Raw genomic sequence first — 26,212 nt, 5'->3', positions numbered from 1 at the left:
TATACATAACCACGTGTATACATAAGCATACATTATCAAATACATTGTTGCCATTTATAATCTTGAACAAACTGTTAAGTGTTAGATTAATTAAGAATAAGAAAAATAAAGTTTTATTTTGCCTTCAATTATTGATTCTCTGATGCTCTTCCTTTCTATATGTAGATCTGAATTTCTTTCCTATATTGTTTTCCTTCCCTCTGAAAGGCATTTCTTGTAAGGCCAGTCTACTGGCAGCAAATTCCCTCAATTTTTGTTTGTCTGAGAATGTCTTTATTCTTCTTTACTTTTGAAGGATAATTTCACAGGGTACCGAATTCTAAATTAGTAGAGTTTTCTCTCAGCACTTAAATATTTCACTCCACTCTCTTCTTGCTTGCATAATTTCTGAGGAGAAGTCAGATGTAATCCTTATCTTTGCTCCTCCATAGGTAAAATGTTTTTCCCCCCTCTGGCTTTTCTCAAGATTTTTTCATCTTTGATTTTCTGAAGTTTGCATGTGATATGCCTGGATGTAGTTTGGGGGCCATTTATCCTGCTTAGTGTTCTCTGAGCTTCCTGGATCTGTTGTTAGGTGTCTAACATTAATTCGAATATTTCTTCTGTTTCTTTCTTTCTTCTCCTTTCTTCTCCTTCTGTACATAAATGTTACACTTTTTGTGGTTGTCCCACAGTTCTTGGATATTCTGTTATGGGTTTTTTTTTTCAGTCTTTTTTCTCTTTGGTTTTCAGTTTTAGAAGTTTCTATTATTATATCCTCAAGCTCAGAGATTCTTTCCTCAGACATGCCCAGTCTACTAATGATCCCATCAGAGGCTTTCTTCATTTCACTTACATATTTTTTATCTCTAGCATTTCTTTTTGATTCTTTCTGAGAATGTCCATCTCTCTGCTTACATTATCCATCTGTTCATCCATCCATACTTTGACTACTTTTTCCATTAGTTCCCTTAGCATGTTAATCATAGTTGTAATTCCAGCATCCCTGCCATATCTGACTCTGGTTCTGATGCGTTTTCATTCTCTCATTCTTCTTCTCTGGGTTGTTTCCACTTTTTAGCTGTTGTGAATAATGCTGCAATGAACATTGTCCTGCAGGTATTTGTTTGAATCCCTGTCTTCAGTTCTTTTAGGTATAGACCTATGAGTTGAATTGCTGGGTAATATGGAAATTATATGTTTAGCTTTCTAAAGGAACTGTCAAACTGTTTTCCACAGTGACTGTGCCATTTGACATTTCTCCCAGCAATGCACAAGAGTTCCAGTTTTTCCACATCCTTGCCAACACTTGTTATTAGCTATCCTAATAGGCACAAAGTATTATGCTTTGTGGTTTTGACTTGCATTTCCCTAATGACTAATGATGTGCATCTTTTCATGTGCTTATTGGCCATTTGTATATCTTTGGAGAAATGTCTGTTCAGCTCTTTTACCCATTTTTTTAAATTAGGTTGTTTGTAATTTTCTTGTGTTGTTGGAGTTCTTTATATATTCTAGATGTTAATCTTTTATCAGATATATGACTAGCAAGTATTTTTCTCCCATTTTGGGGGTTGTCTTCTCTCTCTCTTGATAGTGTCCTTTGAGGCACAGAAGTTTTTATTTTGATGGAGCTCAATTTATCTATATTTTCTTTTGTTGCTTCTGCTTCTGGTATCAGTTCAAGAAACCATTGCTAAATCCAGTGTTGTGAATATTTTCCTATATGTTTTCTTCTAAGAGTATTACAGTTTTAGCTTTTACATTTAGGTTTTGGATCCATTTTTAGTTATTCTTTGTGTATAGTATGAGATAAAAGTCTGACTTCATTCTTTTGCACGTGGCTATCCATTTGTCCCACCACCATTTGTTTAAAAGACTACACAATCCTTTATTGAATGATCTTGGCATCCTTGTCAAAAATCAATTGGCCATCTATGCAAAGCTTTATTTCTGGGCTCCCTGTTCTGTTCCATTGGTCTGAATGTCCTTTTGCTTTAATTAAATGCTTTAATTACTGTAGCTTTGTAGTAAGTTTTGAAATTAAGTAATGTGAGTTCTACAACTTCATTCTTCTTTTTCAAGATTGCTTTTACTATTCAGAGTCTCTTGAGATTCCATATGAATTTTAAGATGGGTTTTTCTATTTCTATGAAAAATCGTGTTGGGATTTTGATAGGATTCCATTGAATCTTTGGATCACTTTGAGTAGTTTTGTCATTTTAATAATATTAAACCTTCCAATCCATGAACATGGGATATCTTTCGATTTATGTAGTCTTTCATTTCTTTCAGCAATAGTTTTCAACATATATGCCTTTCTCCTCCTTAGTTAAACTTATGCCTTAGAATTTTATTCTTTCTGATGCAATTATAAATGGAATTGTTTTTATAATTTCCTTTTTGGATTGTTCATTGTTAAAAATGCAGCTAGGGCTTCCCTGGTGGCGCAGTGGTTGAGAGTCCGCCTGCCGATGCAGGGGACACGGGTTCGTGCCCCGGTCTGGGAAGATCCCACATGCCGCAGAGCGGCTAGGCCCGTGAGCCATGGCTGCTGAGCCTGTGCGTCCGGAGCCTGTGCTCCGCAAGGGGAGAGGCCACAACAGTGAGAGGCCCGCCTACCGCAAAAAAAAAAAAAAAAAAAAAAAAAATGCAGCTGATTTCTGTGTGTTAATTTTGTATTGTGCAACTTTACTGAATTCATATATTAGTTCTAACAGGTTTTGTTGTGGAATCAGGGTTTTCTGTATATAATCATGTTTTTTCAATGTCTTTGTGGAGAAACAAGAGCTTGCTTGGTCCACCATTTTGCTGACATAACACCCTAGAAGAAAATTTTGTGTTTTTTTCCCCCTTTAACCTAATTAATTCTAAATGTAAAATTATTTAGCAATTTAACAAGTGGAATAGTACAAGTATTTTTTTCCAGTTATTTAGTTTTTTGGGTTTTCTTCAAATTATTAGAGAAAGACTGCAGGCAATTAATGGCATAGTATTCCAATTGTTTAGTATCGAGATGCCAGAAATAATGTAACTTTTAAAAATGCAAGCATGTGTTTATAATTTTTAAAAAATTTATAATGCAAGCATGCTATTATATTAGTTGTCAAAGTAACTATACCTGTTTTATTGAAGAAAATTACCCTGGCTAGATAGGCTTTTTTTTTACTTAAATAGAACAATTTAAAGGGCTTATTTGTTTGTTGTAGTGAGAAAATTTCAAAACATAACTTCTTTCACATGTATAATACCTACCAGATAAAAACAAAACCTGTCAAAATTGTAAACAATATGTAATAAAGTGGTATCATTTTGGAAGGTATAGTTCTCTTATATTCTCAAGTAGTAATTTAAGTAACTTTAAGTAAAATCTACTGTTATCAAGGTTGGGGCTAAATTGAAGCAATATTTCACTTAATTCAGTAGAAAGGAAAAATCTACCCAGTCTCATAATTCAGTATAAATTATTCTAAACCTTCTTTTCATAGAAATAAAAAAAAGTAACATTATTTCTCTATATACTGAGTTTTCCCTTTCCCTATTCTCTGTGATTCTTGCCGTTACTGCTCTTCAGAGTCCTAGTATGTAAGATTTTTCTAAGTAACAGTCTTCTATTTTAGCTCTATTACAGTATCAATTTCTTTTCAATAAAAGGTTAAATCCGTATACTTAAACATAGAAACCAGTTGCCTTATACCAGTTTTCCTTAATAAAAAAATCACTTTCTGTATTGGTATTTTTTCTCCTGAATTTAATAAATTCCACATTAGTGGTAATAAGTTGAGGCCTAGAACATGTGTCCTGTTACAAATGAACAATTGGATATCATTAGGTTGTCCCCCTTTGCTTTGTACATATATCTTTAGGTGTGTTAATCCATTCAGTAGACACATTAATGAGCACTGGTTGAAGTGTAATATTGAAGGAAGTAAGGCTTGTTGACCTCAGCGTGGAGTTTAATACCTCTAATTAAATTAGATGGTCAACAGTCAGTTTAAAGAAATAGGCTTGCCTCTGGCAAGGTAGAATTATGTATGACTCTGGTTCTTTGTTTTAAACTTGATAGGAGAAAATCATTTATATCTGTTTTATAGAAACTAATTTTAGTTTTCACTTTGTGTTTAAAATATCATGTGGTGATTTTGTAAATTATTTTTAAGCATTTTATCTTCTCAGAATGAGAGGTAAATATCTTTGAACCTCTTTAAGTGTTAGCATTTTATTTCTTGTGAAGAAAGGCTTTTTCAAGGATCAAAACGGTAGCGACAGAATTTTTACAACATAGACTATACTTTTTTTTAACAAATTAACCAAACTTTCAGTCTAACAAAGTAGTCTCTCTTAGAAATACTACGCCACCATATTAAAAATCCTGATATAACTCCAGTCCAAGCCATCTGTTCTATAAATTCTCTCTACCTGAGGAAGATTGACAGAAAATGGTTAAAAATAATTTCCACTTAACTGAGTTTATTCACCCCTAAAAATCAAAAGTGCTGCAAGCATTGGTATAAAGTGTTCACAGGAGCTTGTCTCACTTCCTCTGTCTCCTTGTTGTAGCCACTTGCTGATACTCTGCTTCATAGGTAGCTGAATCATCCTTTTAGGAGTTTGATGAAGATCAAGTTGAGATAATTATAACCTACTTTTAGTTGGACTCTCTAGCCTATCTTTCATTTCCTGGACCCCCAAAAAGAGGGGAAAGAAGCACTTTATTTAAGTCAATTCCCTCTGAAATATTGTTAGTGTACTGGACAGCAGTTCGTTTTTTGTTTTGAAATTTGGTTACAATAGTTTCGCAGATAAATGAGCTCTGTTGAACTGCTTAGTCTGATTAGAACTTTAAATCCATTTTTCTTTATTTTATCTAGAAATACTTAAATATATACTTCACTTTGAAGTAAAATATACTTCACTTTCCAGAGAACTATATGCTAATATAGTCTGGAAAAGGAATTGGAAAACAAACTTAAGGAATAATAACAAAAAATTTTTCATTGTTTTAGTAGAAGTGTAGTTAATGTAATAGTTAATAAATGCTATGGAATTATACACATGGTTGTAGTCCTAAATCTAGCCACATTACATAAAATAATTATGTTTTAATATAATAGACTCTACCTTTAACCCCGATTTCTATAAATATACTCCTGATGACAAGAAATGAAGATAAAGAAACAAGGAAGTATAAATGGTTCAGAGCAGATTTATCTCAGCACTGTGAATGGTTTAATTTGGATGGTATAGCAGTGGCTTCTCATTGCATATAGAATAAAATTCTAATTCCTTACTATGGCCTTCAGTGCCCTACAGGATTTGGCCACTTGCCTGCCTACCTCCCTGATCTCATCTTCTGTCACTTTCCTTTTCACTTACCACAATCTGGCCTCACTGGCTGTCATTCTAACCTGCCATCATGTCAAGCTCATTCCCATCTCAGGGGCTGTGCACTTACCTTATTTTCCATTTGAAATGCTCTTTCGTCACATTATCAGGCTTTTTCATCCTCATTGTTCTATTCTCAGACTCACATGACAGTTCCTCAGAGAGACCTTTCCAGACCATCCTAGCTAAAGAAGCCCTCTCTATCCAGTAACACTATCACATTACCCTATTTTATATTTGTATAGCACGTATCACCATCAAAGTGGCATATTTAAATAAAGCCATCCATAATTGCAGATAATTCTATTTTTCTGCTGTGCACTATGTAATGATAGAAAACAATTTGCTAAGTAAGTACTGTGACATTATCTTTTTAATAGCATATTTATTGAGTGCCCACTCTGCTAAAGTATTGTGTACTAGATGCCGTGCCTATTGCTTCAAGAAGCTTTTCCCAATTACTCAGAATGAATGATCCAGACAGCAAGTGAATTGTGAAAATGTATGAGCGTATGTTTTTTCACATGATTGAGGAGTATATGATAGTTTATGTTTTGCTGCATGAGTGTCTGGAAGGTGAGGGGCAAAGAATGAGGGCTTGGGGCAGTGAGTATCAACTCAGTTTCAATTTCTACATGTATGCCACTATCTTGTGAAGTAACTGCCTAACCTAACTAACTTCTATGCATTCTTCAAGTGCCATTATAGATCAGTTATCTTTGTTATTTGCATTCAGAGAGGTATATTTAGAGCATTATCTCTACTGTTAATTATTCATTAATTGCTTAGTTTATTTTACTCTCCACTGGACTTAAAGCTATGTGAGAGAAGAAAATATGTCTGTTTTTCCTCACCGTTGTATCTTTAATAGCTAGTACAGTGCATTTAGTCAGCTCTCAATATTTGCTGTTTGAAAGAGGTAGATAGGAAGGAGAGAGGGAAGGAGGAGAGAAGGCCTTTTAAGAACTCGTGAACTAGTCCAGCTGTGTAGGATGACTAGCATCTGATCTAGAGCAACAGTAGAGGAAATAGGAAGGAAAGTACAAAAACAGAACATAATACTATTGTTTTAATGAAGAGCTTATTAGAGATACTATAAGGAAATCAGAAATTGAAGACTTTCAGGTTTTGACTCTTGAGTAATTATAATTGAGTTATTAGGTGTTTTTAACAGAAATGAGGACATCAAGGGGGTAAGTTGATTTTGTAAAACAGATGATATAGTTATATTACATGAATTCTAGTCTCTAACTCCAAATGAATGATATTTCACTGAGGAAATCTAGAATTGACTCTGGAATCTCTACTGATAATTGTGGGAAATGAGAACACTGCCATAGATAGGCAAACATCTGATTTTCATAAAAGGACATGGAACAGGCCACCAACCACAAAAATTACTAACATTCATGAGCTCTATGTCAATGCCTGGCAAAATAGGATTATTAAACAGATGGTTTGTGAGCACTTAGGTAATGAAGTAGTGATCACTAGGAGCTACCCATGAGTTCACCATAACAAATCACATCAAAGTAACTTAATTTGTTTTAATAGGATTACTACATCAGGGAAGGCCATAGACAGTATAAAGCATTTAACTAAGTCGTTTGTTGTGGACAAGTTGAAGAAATGCGGTCTTAATAATAGTTCAATAAGTATGTTCGTGACTGGTTCTGTAATTATATCTAGAGAAATTAATTATATAATGAGAGGCAGTAGAGGGAGGTGGTTAAAGTATGGTTTCTGAAACTAGCCTGCTTGGGTTTCAACCTTGGCTCTGCCGCTTATTAGTTACTTGACCTTGGGCAAGTTACAAAGCTTCAATTCCTCACCTGTAAAAATAAGGTCAATAATAATTATACTTGTAGCATTGTTTTGAAAATTAAATAAATTATCACAAAGCACTCAGAAATAGTAAGTATTTAATAAATGTTGGATATACGTTTAACCAGGAAGGACATCTGTAATGACTTACTGTATGGCTCTTACCCAAACCTGTCCCATTTGACATTTTTATCCAAAATCTAAATAAAGACACAAGAATTTGAATTTAAGGATAACCCAAATCTGGAAAAGGGAGAGCCAACATACTGAATAGAAGAATCATGCTAACAAAAGGCCTTGATAGGCTTTAAGATAATTGGAACCTGGTAAGTTAAAGTTTATTAAGAATACATAGAAATCCTCTCTAGTTCTAGTAGTCAGTTGTACCTGCTTAAAAGAACTTCGTAAGAAAAAGTCTTAAGGGTTTGAATTGACTACAGCTTCCATTTGAGCCAGTGTTATAAAAATGCAGAAAATAATTGAGTGAACAGAAGAAAGGAAGTAGTCCCACTGTGGGCTGGTTGTATTATAGAATATATTGATATTATATTCCATTTCAGATACCACAATTTAATAGAAACATCAATAAACTGAGGTAAAAATCCAGGATAATGAATAAGTTTGTAAAGTATAAAAAGAGGAACACTTTTAACCTAGAAAAGTTGAGTTATATATTAGACCAATCTTCAAATATTTGAAAAGATAATATATGAAATATAGATTACGTTTATTTGGTATTAGTCTTATTTTGGAAGAACTAGCTTCAGGAAGGCAGATTTTGGCTTACTGTAAAGTAGGGTCTAACGATTATAGCTCTTTTTAAATGAATGGGCTAATTTGTGAATCTGTAAGCTTCCTAACCCTAGAAATACTCAAGCAGGGAGGATTACTTGTCAGGGATATTGCACTGGGAGTTCCTGTATTGTGTGGGAAATTAGAGCTTTAGTGTCTCTTCCAGTGCTAATATTCTATAATGTACTGAGGACTTCAATTTTATATGTGTTGAATTTTATTTAACTATTTTATCTTCATAAATTGATAATGATAATCTGCAGCTTATGTTATATACCTTGAATTCCAAAATGACTTCAACAGCAGTCAAAGTGAATTTGGAAGAGTACTTTGGTTGCCAGTCATTTTAACAGACCTATCCCATGTACAGAATTCTTATACTCTATTTCAGAAGTGATTCGCATCTGGGTACAAAAACATGCAGGTAGGAACTCCCTTGAGAGTTTTCAGAGTATGGAAAAACCCTACTGAGTATACATAAGACACAACCCTTTAAATCTGTAAAATATAAGGAATAGATAAAATAATTTAAAACATCAAATACTATATAAAGTATTTATGTCAAATAAATGTCACACACACTTCTGAAGTTTCTGTTAACCACTCAAAATTCATATTTTCAGTAGTCTTCAAAAATTCTAACATACATGGCAATGATTAGCAATTTCTCAATTTGTTTAATTATTTTATAGCAGGGTTTAAAGAGATAAAGATATAAAAACATGCCTCAACATAACAGCATAAAATAATTGCTTTTTTAGCATTTGGATAAAATGATAAGGATGTTCTTGAAGCTTTTTCCTTAAAATGATTGAACATGTTTTAAATGACTTTGTTTATATGCATAGTTCTATGCCACAAATATCTGCATTACAACATCCTGGAAAAAATATACTATTCTTTTCTGTTAAACTTCCATAAGAGTCTTTTAATACTCTGTGGTAGATATTTGAAGACAAGCTTTCATTATAAAATAAAACTACAGTTGCCCTTTTCTCTCATTTCTTTAGATAAGTGGGCACTAGAAATTATAGATAGGTTTGGCAAGAGTTCAAGGGTTAATGTAGCAGATAAATAAAAGGAATTTTCTGTAAATTGAGACCTGCATTATTTCAGTTGTCTTGTCTTTCCTAACCTAACTCATTTAATTTTAAAAAGTAAATACTTAAATTCTTCCTGACAGTGTGCTCAGCTTTTACTATCGTTTATTACTTCAATTATACTTGATATCACTTAGAACAATCTGCCATTTGGAAATCTCAGTATAGCCTGGAGCTTAGTATTAGATCTGGCTGCTGTTGTAACATGTACAGCATATGACATTAATGTATCAAAATTAGATTGGATCATCCCTCCTGGTTAAATTTATTTCACATTTCTTTTGTATTCAGTTAACATAAACCTATTAGGGAAGCTGACACATGGGGATGGCTGTATAGGAAGGATATTTTTAAAGTATTTTGATTAAAAAATGAAATTATAGAGCCATGGCTTTTCTGAGTTGTGTAATCTTTTTTGGTTTTTAAAAATGTCACAAAGCCCAAGTCTTGCATTTATGTCATTCAGGGTGTGTGTGTGTGTTGTAACTAATGGTAATTAAAACTTAAAATAAACATTGTTTTGTTGTTTGAGGTCTATCATCATCTATTTAGAGCAATAAGCACATTTATGGTTTCCAAAAAGAATTATTTAATCCACTTAGACCTAAAAAAAGTCATCCTTAAAAGAAAATAAAAATCTTTATATTTCTAAAATAATAGATTCTGGTCTATAGACTTAGCTGGGCACTGTCTTTAGAGTAACAGCTGCCACTATCTTATAATCTGTCAAAGAAGAGAGGGCATTTCTTACTTAGGAATATAAAATTTAAAGTTCAGGGATTTACCTCGTGTTTTCAAATACTTAATGACATTCATAGTGCCTAGGATTTTCTAGATAGATTGGTGTTGGGGACTTTCAAGAACCATTAGAACACTGGTTCTTGGCTTTTTTTGTAATACATAGTCCTATATGATAGACTTTCTTCTCAGAAAAATACACAAATAAAATTTGCAAAAATTCATAGATCCCTTGAACCCAGATTAAGAACTCCAGGGTTAAAGGGTGACAGAAGAAAACCTTTCATTAATTGGAAGGTTAATTCCTTTGTTTAAATGACACATTTAATTATTTGCCTGCCTTGTGGTCATTAAGTCAAAATAAATCCAATACTTCAAAAACAGAAATTGCCTGTATGTTAACCCCTACTAAGAATATTGATGACACTTATCCTAATTTTCTCTTCCACACTTTTCTGCCTACAATATGTCAAGTTATCTGAAAGTAATAGAAAAGCCCATGTGAGATATGCACCAAAAATGGGCTCAAATGTTTGCAGTGGCAGAATCAATCAATGTACTAAAATAACCAAATTGTATTGGTATATTAAAATACATGTTTAAACAATAATCTACGTGAAGAAAACTCAATACTTATGGACATTAAGTTAATTTTTCTAATAACAATAGAAATCTAACTTTTGTATACTTTGCTTTTTATAATTTTAATCATCATAATGTTAACTCTCTAAATGCCAAAAACACCTTCGTAAGCACTATAAATTTTTAAATAAAATCTTGAGAGAGTCTAACAAATCTCACAAAGTCTACTTGAAAGAATTTCGTAGGCAAAGTTTCATAGTCAGAGAAGAGCAGGAAATAAATTTGTTAAAGCAAATATAATCGACTTTCTCTTACTCAGTAGATATTTATGTTTTACTTCTTTTCCTTCTCTTTCTGTTGCCTCCTTTAGACCCTTTCACTGCTCATTAACACTTCCAGAGAGTGGTCAGAAAAAAAGAATAGTCTTAAATCCGTCACTTTTTAAAACACTCTTTTAAACAATTTTAAAAAGGTTTGGTAGTGGAAAATTGGTTCAATTGCTGGTTAAGAAGAGTGTTTGGTCTGTATGCGAATCTTTTTTATCTAATTTCTCTGTTTGCCATTGACTATATAGACAGTTGAAAATTATCTGGTCTTCTGCAGTGTCTCCTAATGTCTTTTGAGTGCTTTTGTTTTGCATGTTATGAAAAATGATCAAATGAAGTTTTAAAAATATTTTTTAAACTTCTTTACCCTTTAATCTTTTTATAGTATGCTGTCAGTAGCTGTATGACTGTATTCACAGGGCTTTTCTCGAGCACTATGAACTGTTTTCTTGGTTTTCCAGTTGAGACATTTAGGAAATGATGAAGTACACATCGTTTGGTCAGAGCATACTAGAGACTACAGGAGAGGAATTATTCCTACCGAATTTGGTGATGTCCTTATTGTAATATACCCAATGAAAAATCACATGTTCAGTATCCAGATAATGAAAAAACCAGAGGTAAGAACTCCTTATATTACATTTTAATAATATATTTTGAGTTCTATATGGGTTTGTGAGTTTCTTGCCCTCTTTCAGAAGAATTAGACTAGGCATCAAAGCGTGGAATTGGAGGGGGAGATGAGACACAGACTCTGGTAGCTATGTGAATTGTCTAAGTCTAGTTCAGAAGGCGCTAAAATAGGAAAAATAGAAAGAAACTGTATTCGAATGGAAGAAGGCTAAGTAGTGCCAGAGTGGAAGTTCCCATTTACTGTTGTTTTTATACACCCCACAAGCTAAGAATGTTTGTTACATTTTTTTTTTTTTTGCTGTACGCGGGCCTCTCACTGCTGTGGCCTCTCCCGTTGCGGAGCACAGGCTCCGGACACACAGGCTCCGCGGCCATGGCTCGCGGGCCCAGCCGCTCCGCGGCATGTGGGATCTTCCGGGATAGGGGCACGAACCCGTGTCCCCTGCATCGGCAGGCGGACTCTCAACCACTGCGCCACCAGGGAAGCCCAATGTTTGTTACATTTTTAATGGGTTTTTCTCTTTTAAAAAATCGAAGGAGAATATACAGCAGAGACAATATGTGGCCACAAAGCCTAAAATATTTACTGTATTATTCACAGTTCATGTCTTTGCCTTCAGCTGCCATTTGTACCAGCCAATATTCAAACAGAATACTTTTGAAACTGTCAGTCATCTGATAAAAATGACAGATTTTTTCTAATAAACCATATAATAAAATAAAAAATAGTGTTTCAGATTCTGTAGTAAAATAATAATAAAAGTGTTTTAGGTTTGGTAGTAAAGCTGGCATCACATGAAAATAATAAAAAACTAACTTGCTGCCTGTAAGAATGTGTGTCCTCCCTGTGTTTACTCAATGGGGGAAAAGTAAATTATTTCCAAGTGTTGGATTTTTGTATACAATTGCGGCTACAAAAATTTGAAAATTGGCAGGTAGTATAAATTATTTAGTCAGTTATATGAAGCATATAATTCTTTTGAATGGAAACCCTGTAGACCACTGGCATTTTTTGTTTGTTTATTGCTCCAGTATGAATGACCCATCATGGAAAAGAACTGAATTTGAATAGCATTTCTACTGAAGGAAGAACTAAACAGGAAGCAGAAAGACTTTGTATGCAAACTGTTTCTTATTTACAACCTTTCTCCAGTTCGAGTATAAAATTATGTTCTAATTTCTCAATCAGGTTCCCTTCTTTGGTCCACTTTTTGATGGTGCTATTGTGAATGGAAAGGTCCTACCCATTATGGTTCGAGCAACCGCTATAAATGCAAGCCGTGCTCTGAAATCGCTGATTCCATTATATCAAAACTTGTATCCTTTTTAACAGTATGGTTTCTACTCTAATATATGTCTACTTTCCAAGGTAACTACTTCTTATGTGTTGTTAAGACCTTTGAGTTTTTGTTTATTGATATATAGAGGATGGAGTTCCTCCCCAGTGTTTAAGCAGTTATGATATTTGAATGATGTATTTTCTTTTATACGCTTTTAATCAGTACTTGTCTTTTGGTTAATTAATTAGAGCCCCATTATGTACTAGGCGTTCTGCTAATCTGGATATGCAGAGATAACCATAACAGTCATTTCAAAGTACTCAATCTAGTTGAGGAAATATATTGTTTTCAGTATCTGTGCTGTAATAGTTATGCACAGGATGTTCTGGAATTACTATAACAATACTTCAGATACCTCTCAGTCAGCTGTAAGGAGTGGTGGTATCAGGAAACACTTCTGAGAAATGTAAGGATTGAACCAATCTTGAAGGATGAATGAATTAATCAGATAGATGAGATTAAGAAGAGCATTCCAAGCAGAGGAATGACATAAACGGAGACATGGAAGTATGAGAGGCCATGGAGTGTTTTAAGAACATGGCTTCTGGAGCCCGATTACCTGGACTCAAATGCTAATCGCCACTTCATTAGCTATGCAGCCTTGGGCAAGTTATTTAACCTCTCTGAGCCTCAATTTCCTTATCCATAAAATGAGAATGATAATAATATCTAGCCTGTAGTGTTATGAGAACTGAATGAGTCAGTATGTGTAAAATTCTTAGAACACTGCCTGGGGCGAAATATGCACACAGTTTTAAAATTTAAATTGTTTTCTGATATTCCTTTCTAAAATGGATTTATGTTTCCATATACTTTTTCTAAATTATTCAAAACACTTCAATTATTTTTCTTTTACATAATAAACTGTAGATGTTAAGCTTTACAGGGAAGACTTTTTAAAATATCCTGTGTCCTATTCCATATGAAATGGATTTATCATAAGTCTACCACATACGTTTTCTTCTTTTAATGAAAATTGACTTAAGCAATCTGATTTCTATGTAATTTCTCACGTATTCTGATACTGTGGAATGGAATTATAGGTGGATCATGGCATGTTACATTGCTTAAGCTTAATGTCATTTATATAGCATTTCTTATTTGTAGCGGTTACATCTTCACTTACTTTGAGTTGAAAACTCTGATTTGACGTGGTCATTGTCATGAAATGTAAGGATTCAGTTTATTATATCCTGAATATCTCTAGAAAGGTAGCTAATCTTATAAGGAATATACAGATTATTATCTGTAAACTAATGTTGTCCGCATTGTCAACTCTACTGAGATTGACTTCTTTCTGACCTGTGCCTCTTTACAGTTCCCCTGATCTTGGTGTTCATCCTGAGGTTAGTGTTCTCCATCATTTCATTTAAGACACAGTTGAAAGAATGCCTTAAATCTTTTGGGAAAGTGATGAGAGCGAGATTAGATTGTAATACAAAACTCTATTTGCCTCTTGTGTCAGGAGGAACTCAATTTATTGAACTAACACAAACTATTTCTGGCCTGATATACAAACAACATGTAAAATGCACACCTTACCAAGTAGTTCAAGTATACCAATTAAAAGTGAGGATGTAGCTTAATTTCTTTTACCTGCGCCTAAATTCATACTCGTAAGGACTAGTTCAGACTTGCACGTTACACTAGAGGTATAATAGCTGGATTTGCAGTTAGAAACATTGATTTTTTTTTAACATCTTTATTGGAGTATAATTGCTTTACAATGGTGTGTTAGTTTCTGCTTTATAACAAAGTGAATCAGTTATACATCTGTTCCCATATCTCTTCCCTCTTGCGTCTCCCTCCCTCCCACCCTCCCTATCCCACCCCTCTAGGTGGTCACAAAGCACTGAGCTGATCTCCCTGTGCTATGCGGCTGCTTCCCACTAGCTATCTGTTTTACGTTTGGTAGTGTATATATGTCCATGCCACCCGAGGTCCGCCTTGTGATCCTAGTCAAGTCCCAGAATCTCTAAACCTAACTTTCTTCATCGGTAAAAAAGATGCTAATACCCATCTCAGAATTGTTGCGAAGAATAAATGAGATAATGAATTTGGATGCACCTAGTAAATGAAATAAGGTACGTTATTTTGTGCAGTGATTAATTCTGTTATGTGTAAAGATTATAGTCAATATGGAACAGCTCTACCCAACAGCAAGCAAGGAATTGCCTAATTGGGTTTTTATGTTTGGTTGGTTGGTTGGTTGGTTGGTTGGTTAATTGATTGGATTGGATTTTTAGGCCTGTTTCATGAAGCGCTTAATAGTTAATCTTGCTGAGATGTTAATAGATAGCACATTGGAGAAAATTCTAAGATGAAGAGAGATAATTTCAGATGAAAACAGTAAACATGAACACTTTATTTACACAGCAGATGTGAGCAATTTCTATCAGGAAAACCACTTCTGGAACCATCAGAGTAAAAATATTAAATCAGACAGATCAAACAAGTTTTTCTTGACTTAGAAGCTTGAATTTAGAAGCTATATAGAAGTTATTTTCCCATACTATTTAAATATATAATAGAGATACTCAGCCTTTGCTAATCTGAAGAACATGTAGTCATCTTTCACAAAGATTCACAAAGGTGTATATTAATTCTAAACATTGGAGGAAATAACTTCATATAGGTACTGATAGATTACTTGATTTTTATTTTATTTTTTTAAAGATAGATTCTATTAATTTTTAAAATTTTTTTGTTTATTTATTTTTGGTCTTCATTGCTGCACATTGTCGCGGTGAGCAGGGGCTACTCTTCCTTGCAGTGCACAGGCTTCTCATTGTGGTGGCCTCTCCTGTTGCGGAGCACAGGCTCTAGGCACACGGGCTTCAGTGGTTGTGGCTCGTGGGCTCTAGAGCACAGGCTCAGTAGTTGGGGCGCATGGGCTTAGTTGCTCCGCAGCATGTGGGATCCCAGACCAGGGATTGAACCCGTGTGCCCTGCATTGGCAGGCGGATTCTTAACCACTGTGCCACCAGGGAAGCCCAATTACTTGATTTTTAAATGAAAGTTTATACAATAAATTACAACTAGATGTTTTTGAGATATTGAAATATAAATGTCTTTTCATTTTAAATAACAAATACATATTTCAGAAATATAATAAAATGTTAAATGTATATTTTTGACAAATTCAGATTTTGACAAATTTCCTTAAGCTCCCATTAAGGAAAAAAAAATCATGTGCTCTAAAACAGATCAATAAAACAAAAGAAATTACAACAAAAACTGAGATAGAAGTAGGCTTTGAAAACCATCAGAGTTACTATTTTAATCCTCATAAGAGAAATGAAGGAGTAAAAGAATATGTAATAAACTCAATTACATTTGGATAATTGTACTGCTGTGTCAGTTATTTTATGCCCAGTAAAAGTACCCACTAAGATTCCACAGCATAAATTGTGCTATTTATGATCATTAAGTACAGCTTAAATTTTATCCTAGGAACATCTTCTGTATCTGTGAATCTAATGTTGTTCACTAAATGAGGACAATATTGATTGTCATATGCTGCCCAAATCGATCATGCTGGCAGCCAGAATTACAGTAATCTGTCAGTATTGATGACTGTCTTTCAAGCTTTGAAACCTCTCCTTTACTTCACGTGTCATTTCTTGCATTACTTGTACTTGAAAAGCATTTTCTTGCAACCTCTGACTTTGTCAGCTAGGTTTTTTGGGGGGTTTTTTGTTTGGTTTTTTTTTTTTTGTCCCGAGCTCAATTTGTTGGTTTGATCATGCAGTTAGAACTGAAATGCATCACTGGGGAGAAGGAGTAGGCACATTCTCAGTAACCATTGGACCTGAGGGGTATTTCAGGTTGATCTTAGTCATCATTTATTAATTACCTGTTGAAAGAGAGTGTATGTGTGTGTTGGTGGGGTTTGGGGGTTTTTTTGTTGTTTGTTTTTGGCTTTTTTGTATTAGCAATAATAATTCCAAAGCATTAATTTCATGATCTTAGCTATAACGACTTTTCCTTAAATAAAAATTTTAAAGTAATTATTTGTTTTGATCCTAGGGACATTTTGACTATGTATAAATGTTAAATATGTTGCTATCAAATATGTACTGTTTCTCTTTCTTTTTTAATGTGAGATTTATTATACATAGAAATTTTCAGAAGTTACAGTATATAGTCATGTTGTATTCAGGTTCTCAGAGAAACGATCAGTAGGACGTGTGTATATACATAAGTACATAAAGAGAGAGACTGATTTTAAGGAATTGGCTGACACGGTTGTGGGTACTGGCAAGTCTGAAATCTGTGGGAGTTGGGGTAGAGCTGATGCAGTCTGAGTCAGAAGGCATCTGGAGATAGAATTCCTGCCTTCCTTGGGGACCTCAGTCTTTTCTCCTAAGGTCTTCAACTGACTGGATGAGACCCACCCACGTTATGGAGAGTAATCTGATATACTTTTCTCCTGATTTAAATGGTATTCACATCTAAAAAATACCTTCACAGCATCATCATCTAGGCTGGTGTTTGACCAAAAACTGGGTACCATGGCCTAGCCAAGTTGACATAAAATTAACCACATCCCATGTCCTAATTTTCTTAAGTTTTTCTTCTTAACCTTTCTTACTGCAAAATATAATTTGAAAAAAGATTATAAATCCTAAATATACTATATGGTGAATAATTACAGTTTAACCACCACCAGGTCAAAAGATGCAACTGTACTGTTTTTCTTCTATCAAAAATATTTATTGATCACTTAAATGGTAATGTAAAGATTTTGAGAGAAATGCAGAGACAAATCAGATGGTAATCTCTTCAATAATCTTATTATTTAATAGGGGAGATAATTATATGTACACTAAAAATTATAACACAAGGTAAAATGTGTCACAGTAGGGTTGTAGATAAGATGCTGTGGGAGTTCCAAGGAAAAAGTCATTACTTTGGAGTAAGAAAATCAGGGAAGAAGAATATATAGAAAATCTGGGCCTCAAAGGGTGAGATTTGAGTAGATGGAATGCAGCATGTCTGTTATAATTCTTGTAATTTATATTTTGAGGCTTTATGTGTATATATATATATATATTTAATACATATATAATATTGTGAAATATATGTTTTGGGGGATGTTATAAAATAAAATAGTATCTTTAAAAAACACTTTCCTCCTAGATTTAATATTCTTTCCTCCCAAACCAATATTATTTGATTTCTTCTAATCTGTTTAGATTTGACTTTTTCGTAAATGCCAGAATTGGGTTTCTGTTTAACTTTATCAGACAAATTACCAGAAGTCAATGATCATTCTTCAATTAGTCACAGTTTGTTATCCCTGCAGTTCTACTACTCAAATGTAAAGAACCTGTTGCAAAAGTATGAGAGCCAAAACGAAATGAAATGTAATTGATTGGCTCCACTAATGCAGTTTGCCATTCATTACGATAGAACATTATAAAACCTCTTAGGGAGGCCCATCAATATTGCTGCCATTTCATGTTAGAAGAAAGTGAGTTTATTGAGAAACTGCATAACTTTATATATCTACCGTCTTTTGTAGATCATTTCCTCAGAAGATAATATTGGTAAGTATGGACTGTCCTTAATTATAGTCCTTAATTATAAATTAATTATATTTAAAAATGCGGAGGCTGACTGTTAGGTAGTCAGCCTGGGCTTCAGAGTCCAGAACCACTTATTAAGTGTGTCACTGTCTTTATGTCTAATTTTATTTAATCTGTAAAAGGAGTACCAAACTCAGGAGTGTTGTAAGGATTAAATGAGATTATCCACATGAAGCACTAAGCAGCCTGTCTGTCATGTAGCAAGAGCTCAGAAAACGTGTTTTTACATACTGTTATACTTTTACATGGTGTTGACAAATGAAGTTTTTTTATCCTATTCTGATAGTACATTGGCTTCACAGCAAAAATAGCAAAGGAAAAGAAAGCAGGACCACCATTTTACCTGTTTTCTCAAATCCAGTGTGACAGTATGGTCCATATATGCCAATCTATGGACAGTTGGGTTATATCATAGTGTACCAGAAAGAAAATAGGAGAACTGTATCAGATGATTGTCAGACTGTTCCCTAAAAACAACAAAACTTGAAGTTTCTCTACTTCCATCTTTATTAACTTCTGACCTTTGCTAGAAAAGGAATTTTTTTTTCTCTCTATTAAACACTATGTTGTTGATATTAGTGATGAAGGTGCACTGGTATGCTCACATTATTATTAACTACACCTACTGCATAATGTGTAAGTTTTATTCTAGTCTTTATTTAAATAGAAAAACAGCAGTAGATTCAGATGCTATTTGGGGATTTCAGAGAGCAAAGAATGAAGGATGTAAAGCTGAAATTACTCTAACCTCGTTTAACATAGGAATTGCAGTGCTTTTAATCCATTATTTTCCTTTTACTAAATATATGGATTTTGCTATTGAATTTTTAATAACTCAGTAATGGAATTAAAATTAAACTATGGATCACAAATCTCCCCATTTTCTTCTAACTGCTTTTCCTCTCAAACGCTAGAATATAGCCTATTTAAATCTTAACTTTTGCTTGCCAAACCACTGTTACCGTCCATCTGTTCATGCCAATTGCAAAGAAGGTTCAGTTTTTAGTGAAGCTTTGCATTTCACATAAGGTATGCGAAATGAAATTTCACAAGGGACATGATGGATCCTGATTCTTAGTGATAAACCTTTGGGGCCATCAGGGTTGGCATATGGTCCAGTATGATATGAAGGCTTGGGTTCCCTGGCTTCACTTCTTTGGCGTGAAGCTGATAAAACCTGGCTCTTGAGTATTATTTCACTGGACACCAATCATGGGCAGCAGGAACTGCCCATTTAACTCTCTGTGGGAAGGAAGCCCAGAGAGCATTCACAATGGTACCATTGTCGAGTTGCAAACTGCTCTGAACAGCTTGACGGCACTAGGGAGGAGGGGAAGGGGTTGCTTTACTAATTGCTGTTCAGAAAAGAGAAGAAGCAAAAATAGCTGTTGTAGAATTGATGTTTCTACATTTACTTATTCTTTTGATAAGCGTGTTGACTTTTATTTAGCACATACCTACTATCAAAAAGAAAGCAAATAAATATATTGAAGCAACCACCTGTAGTAACTCCTTGTTAACGTGCCATTATCTATTTTCAGCCCACCAGATTATAGCAGAGCAAAAGTCGGTTTGCTTCATGATATTTTTACCTTTAAACGAAATGAAAGTAATGTTTTGTTATCTTGACAGAAATTTAAAATAAGGGAAAGTGGATTAAAACCAGCACATTTTATATATCAGATAAGGTTAGAGACAGATTTGGCTTATGCTGTGCTTTTTAGAATTCCCAAATATCATCTGAATACATATAAGCAATATTAATATAGAAATGTAAATTAATTTTATGCATAACAATCGCAAATGCTAAAATAATCCACTAAGCAAATCTTAAGGTTAAATACTGGATTTATCATTTAAATGAGTAGGTAATGCCTATTTCAGTCACTCATACTCATAATTGTCTTTCCTTGAATTCTATTTTGGATATCTTTTTTAAATGTGAGGGTTGTTTCTTTGTTATGTGAGGCATTGTATGCTGTGATATTTGTATAAACACTACTCTGGGCCTTTCCATTTTCTTCTGGTCAGTCTAATCAAGCAGTTGGAGGTTCTGATGCAAAGAAACAATGATCTACAACTTTAAAAAAATTAAAGCTTTTTCAGCTCCCAGGATCCTGACCCCACAGTATATTTCCATAGATGATTCCTTTTTTCAGCAGAACTTAAGTTGACTAAATTATACTGCAGTATTGTAAGTTATGCAACGTGTCCTTTCAAAGGATCAGGGAGAAATATTTTAAGAAAAAATTTTTAATCTATAGATTTAAAAAAATGGCGTGTTCTTGCTAAACTGAGGGAAAATCAAATGCATGTTTTATAAAATTAGCAACAGTAAGATTTACTAGTATTGCATCTCTTCATGTCCCCTTAAATTATTTTAGTAAGTGGGCACCAGTGCAATATTTCAAAAACAGTAATTCATTGAATGCCCATTCTTCCTTTTACTGCAGAATAGATTGTAGTTAAGTCAAGATTAATGGGTAGATTTTAATGTTAAAGTCCAGTCTCTGAGCCTATTATTCCCTGGGGGCATATAGTGCATTAGTTTAAGCCAATATACTGTTTATCATAGATGCTATGACACTGTCTTAAATGACAGTTTGCTGTACTTTGTAACTACTTACCATGATAATAAATCACTTTTTTTGTACTCCTGATAATTATAGCATTTAAACAGAATCTTAATTAAGTTAGTGCACATTTAGGTAGAGATAACACTTAAGTAATTGTACACTGTAAAATTTCACTTAGTTATTTTTTTCCTTTTTGCACTCTTCTCACAGAACCCAAGTTTAGTATTTAGTCCAAACACAGACATTAATTTCCTCAACTTAATGTACTGAAATTTTTGTTCCTAAGAGGAACAACACAGTGATTGTTCCTAGTCTCCCCCCAATATTTTTTAAACTCTTACTGTAATACTAGTGATTTTGAAGCAGTTCTCTGTTGACTATGAAAGTCTCATTATTACTTAATGGTAGTATTTTCAAGCAGATCTTACCAAGAAGGAGAGCACAAAATTTTAATTTCATTAAATTTGAAATCCAGGTAACTTAGTTTTTCTTTTAGATGTTTTGTTTCATACAACTTTCATGAAAGTGTAATAGATACACATATTTGATAATCATGTTAGTCCTTTTTAGAAACTGCCGGTGATTATTAGATTATTAAATCAGAAAGGATTTTCAGAACCTTTAGGTAGGTTTAAATTTTTAATCCTATTTATTTAAGGTTAATCTTTTTAAATGTATTTACATGAAGTTTGTTAGAATTGGGCTTATCAACTTTTTACTTAATGTTTTCATTTAGTAATTGACTGATTTATGAGCAATTATATATGGTCCAAATTTTATACAGCTCCAGCTTTCAATAATAGGACTATCCTCACAGTGCCTTAGCACCTGTTATGGATTTTGAGTCATCTGGCAGCCCATGGGACTTAGATAAAGAAGTACCAGGTGTCCTGCCTGTCTCCTAATTGAGACGCAGTGAAAACAATATAGACTTGGCAGCATGCTTAAAAGGATGGATTAAAGCCCAGCTTTGTCTACTCTGACAAATCACAGCTTTTCCTTCATGGTGTAGATAGTATCAACTACTAAAGAATTTCATTAATATAAAGCATCATAAAAATCATACACAATAATTGGTCATAACCTGTTGCAGATTTTCAGAATTTCTAATAACATAGTACAAATAATTCCCAGATTCATGCTATTTATTTAGGGGAATTTTATTTTTACTGCATATGAACTAGACTGCATGTTTCTTAAAGAAATTAGCTACTGTAGGAAAGAAATGGAGTATTAATTAATTTACTAGATCTTCTTTATAAAGTAAGCGATATAGTTTACTTTTATTTTATAAATGAGCAGTGCCTATTAGTCCATGGGATACTTAATTGCCCTGTATATTTCAGGGAAGTATGCCACTTTACTCCTGATAATAATAATTATTAGATCCTGCAGATGTAATTGCAGAATATATCTACCCATATTCTATATCTCAATAAAATTCTTATTTTTCATTAAGTTTTCAAGACCCTGTGTAATGATACTGCCTCAGAATGTTTGAAGATACTTCAAGGCCTTTTAGAACTAAAAAGTCAAATGTGGTTTGTTTATTTTCTCAGTTTTATTTTAGATCATGCCATGGATTTTTATTACTATACTACATATGATATTCTAGTATATAAACAAAGATTTTTGAAAAATTGCCAATCTTAGAAAAGCTAGTAGTCATTGTGTTGGCCATCCTTGAGCTGACTAAAATGCCTTTTATACTTTTTTTTTTTCCCATCTAAAATCCAGATCATTGAGATTGTCTGTAGAAAGAGCACTGGACTATTAAATGACGAAGGTTCTAGTCCGAACTCCACTGGTCAGCAGCTTTGTTTTTCTGAGCGAATCTCTGTATTCTCCTTCGAGGCAAGGCTTATTGCTTAATAAACATTTTGCTGATTTTGCTAAGTTTCCTGACATTGATAAACATTAATACAACAATGATCATTGTTGTATCCTTCCTCTAGTTCTAACTAAAATTATCACAACCAATAGGGCAAAATGTTTATTTCCGTGCTAAATTGTAATGAGTTGTAATTACTTTCAGCATTTATAGAATTTCTTCTATAGGCAATTATAATTTTTTAAGAAATTAATATCAGTTTTCTTTTAATGTTACACCTTACATATGTATACATTGTGCTTTACTCACTTTTTCTTCTTCCGGAGAAGGTCAGCAAGATTAAGGGTAGGGGTGGAACCAGACTCTCTCTGTAAGTTCAATCCTAGGAGAGTCCCAACTGTATTTGCCCCAAAGGGCTTTGTCTCTGGGGAGCCAAAGTGAGATTAGAGGAAGGGGGCTGTCTGCATAACAGGCTCCTAATCAACTACCAAACCAACTTTATTCATTCATTCTATAATTTATAAACAATCATTGAGTGCTGCTAGGCCCTGTGCTAGGTGCTAGAGATATAAAGATAAAAAGGCATGGCCTCCACCCTCAGACATTAGTCTCCCACTAGTTTATTAGGAGAACAAGCATGAGGAATGAGGCACACTTGATGCTTAACAACTGGCTCTGGAGAGCAGGAGGAGGCCTCGATTTGTGGCATTTTTTGAGTTCTATGATGTTAAAACTCCCACCATAGCCAATTTCAAACTACCAACCATCTTACAGACTTTGTAAATATTGTAAGTAGTACTTGCAAGAAATTTTTAATAGGTAAAACTCTTTCTCTTCCTGCAATTACTGTTCTTGGAATTTTGTATACAGAGAAGGGAGATGAAATTCCTGACTGCTAAAACGGCAAAGAAACCACATTAATATGAGTGTGGGCAAGTGCTTACTAAATTAGGAATTTCAGAATGGGCCCTAAATCCCTGAGGCTATGCTATTGAGCACAGATATAGACACTTCATGCTTTGCCTTTACTTAAAAAGGAGCCGGTAGTTTTTTCTTGTTTAGGAAAGAAAACGTTAAACCTGAATTTAAGAGGAAATTAATTAAGCAATGATATGCCTTTGTTGTCTGTCTGTAATTTTCGTAACTCCTTTTTGTGAAAAATTATACTTTATATTCTTGCTATGTACAACATACATATATACAAACATAAACATACATACATATACACATGTACATATACTTACACACACACAAATTTCTATTTCTTTGAGACTAGTCACAAATTACATTGGACCTAAGTATTTGTACAACCTCCTGGGCGTGCCATGGAATTAATGATCACAAAACTGAAAATTTTGCCTTTTCTGACAGCAAAAGCAGTTCAAAATTACATTGTATTATTAAGAAAATTATTGTGGCAAATGAAGGGTTGTTGCTTCTTTAAAAACCAAATCTACCTTTTATCTTTTCTCCCTATACATTAGTAAAGTTGAAAAAAGTGTTTCTAATTAACTGTCTGCAGTCTCTTTTCTTCATATTGTGTTTTTTCTCATGAGAAATTAGAGATTTCTCTTACCAGAATAAGTCAGAAGTTCCTCTTGTACATAATAACACAAACAAGGAATATTATCAGAGTTCTTGCACGTGAACACAGGTATATTTCTTAAACTGATATTGAAAATTGTCCTAGTGGAGACAGCACCTGCTATTTACAAAGACTTGAGTCAAAGGTCAAAATAACTATTTTCATCACAGATGTAGGGGGACTTTTGGGTTACTTTGTATTTATATCCTTTATCTTCAACAGCCCTATAAATAGGAGCAGGTGGGGGGATCCCCACTTAACATTCAGAGAAACTGTGGCACAGAGAATTCATGTATCTCTTTCCAGGAGTGGGCTGAAACTGAACCCTAGTTTCATAACAGCTGGTCTTGACACAGTGACAGGGGGCCATTATTATTTCATATGATAAGTTTAAAATCAAAAGTAGTTAATTGAATACTGATATTAACTTCATATTAATGAAGTACAGATTGGGTTTAAACTATTTATTTGTACTATAAAAATCAGTTCCCTTTTCTTATTTTTAGAATGGTAATATTCCTTCCCCCCATTTCTATTTTTGCAGAAAGTAGAAGGAAGGAGGATTAGTGGATAATTATATTGCTGTGATTGCAGCACCTGTGTGTTATTTCTTTTGATTGGCTAGTTCTATATTAAAGATTCCTACCAGCTAAAAGTCTCCTTCATCAAATGGCTTTTTATTAGCTAGTTTTGGCTTGGGTTTTAGATTTGCAACAAAAACCGTCTTAATTCAACTTAGACTTGTACTTTAAATTTTGTTCTGAATTTGTAAGTTTACCGTCACCTTTTTATCATTTCACCCATTTCAGTTTTTTTAATTTCAACGCCAGTGGCAACACACAATCACAGTAGGAATATAGCTTGAGCTATCCTGTCGTTATTAGCCATCAAGTTTGCGTATGCCACTCAATTTATAGGTACTAATAACTCTTCCCTAGAGAGCTGCCTTTTAAGGAATAAGTGTCTAACATATGGTAAGGAGATATAGGAATTAACTATTTTGGACTATGGTTACCATTGCAGATGCCAACATCACTGTTTGGAACTTTATCATCATCTCAATCGCAAAAAACACCTTGTTTGTGGACTCAGGACTATTGTTTAAGTACTTAGAGTTCATTATATCTCCTTAATAAATGTTTTCCAAAGTAAAAGGGGAAAGATGTAAGTACTGTAGATTGGGTTGCTTTCATATTGTCGTTTATTTATTTATTTGACTACATCACACTTGGAAAATTGGAATATTTAGCTTTTAGAAGGTGAGTTACTGTAGTCTATAATAATTTACTAAGCTAACAGTGTTTTCTGAAAATAATCCCCTAGAAGGAAACTTCAGACAGTGGGCTGCCTAATTTGTGATAACCGTTGCAGTTTTTCATTTAAATTCAACCATTAATGATTGTTTTCCTTCACTCTGCCACCTATACCTGAACTTTAAAAAATTGTTTTAGAAAGCGTCATTTTCTCTAATTATGATTTTTTTGCCGTTTTATTAAATACATCATGTGTTTTTATACAAAATGAATACATTATGTCTAGATAATTTTAGTTTCTATAGCTTTATATAATTAGGGTTTCTTCAGAGTTTTATGAATCTCCTTTTGTACAGTGAAATAGAATTACACTTCAGAATGTATCTTTAAGAACCTAGGGGCAGGACAGGAATAAAGATGCAGACGTAGAGAATGGACTTGAGGACACAGGGAGGAGGAAGGGTAAGCTGGGACGACATGAGAGAGTGACATTGACATATATACACTACCAAATGTAAAATAGATAGCTAGTGGGAAGCAGCCGCATAGCACAGGGGAGATCAGCTCGGTGGTTTGTGACCACCTAGAGGGGTGGGATAGGGAGGGTGGGAGGGAGACGCAAGAGGGAGGGGATATGGGAATATATGTATATGTATAGCTGATTCACTTTGTTATAC

At 33.9% G+C, this 26,212-nt stretch overlaps 1 protein-coding gene across 7 annotated transcripts in view; it reads left to right on the top strand.

Moving 5' to 3' along the window:
- RALGAPA1 (Ral GTPase activating protein catalytic subunit alpha 1) overlaps window positions 1-26,212 on the top strand; it is a gene marked incomplete at its 5' end in the record, with an annotated part of 231,007 nt that overhangs the window by 192,232 nt on the left and 12,563 nt on the right. For all 7 annotated transcript variants that reach the window (XM_081227825.1, XM_081227822.1, XM_081227824.1 and 4 more), the window contains 2 exons: window positions 11,188-11,346; window positions 12,549-12,676. In XM_081227825.1, the coding sequence (XP_081083951.1) occupies window positions 11,188-11,346; window positions 12,549-12,676 (287 nt within the window). The remainder of the gene's footprint in view (window positions 1-11,187; window positions 11,347-12,548; window positions 12,677-26,212) is intronic.

This window comes from Mesoplodon bidens, assembly GCF_964165515.1.
Source record: "Mesoplodon bidens genome assembly, chromosome: 3".
NCBI lineage: Eukaryota > Metazoa > Chordata > Mammalia > Artiodactyla > Ziphiidae > Mesoplodon > Mesoplodon bidens.
The sequence above is the reverse complement of the archived record's forward strand: the minus strand, read 5'-3'. Positions and strand labels throughout refer to the sequence as shown.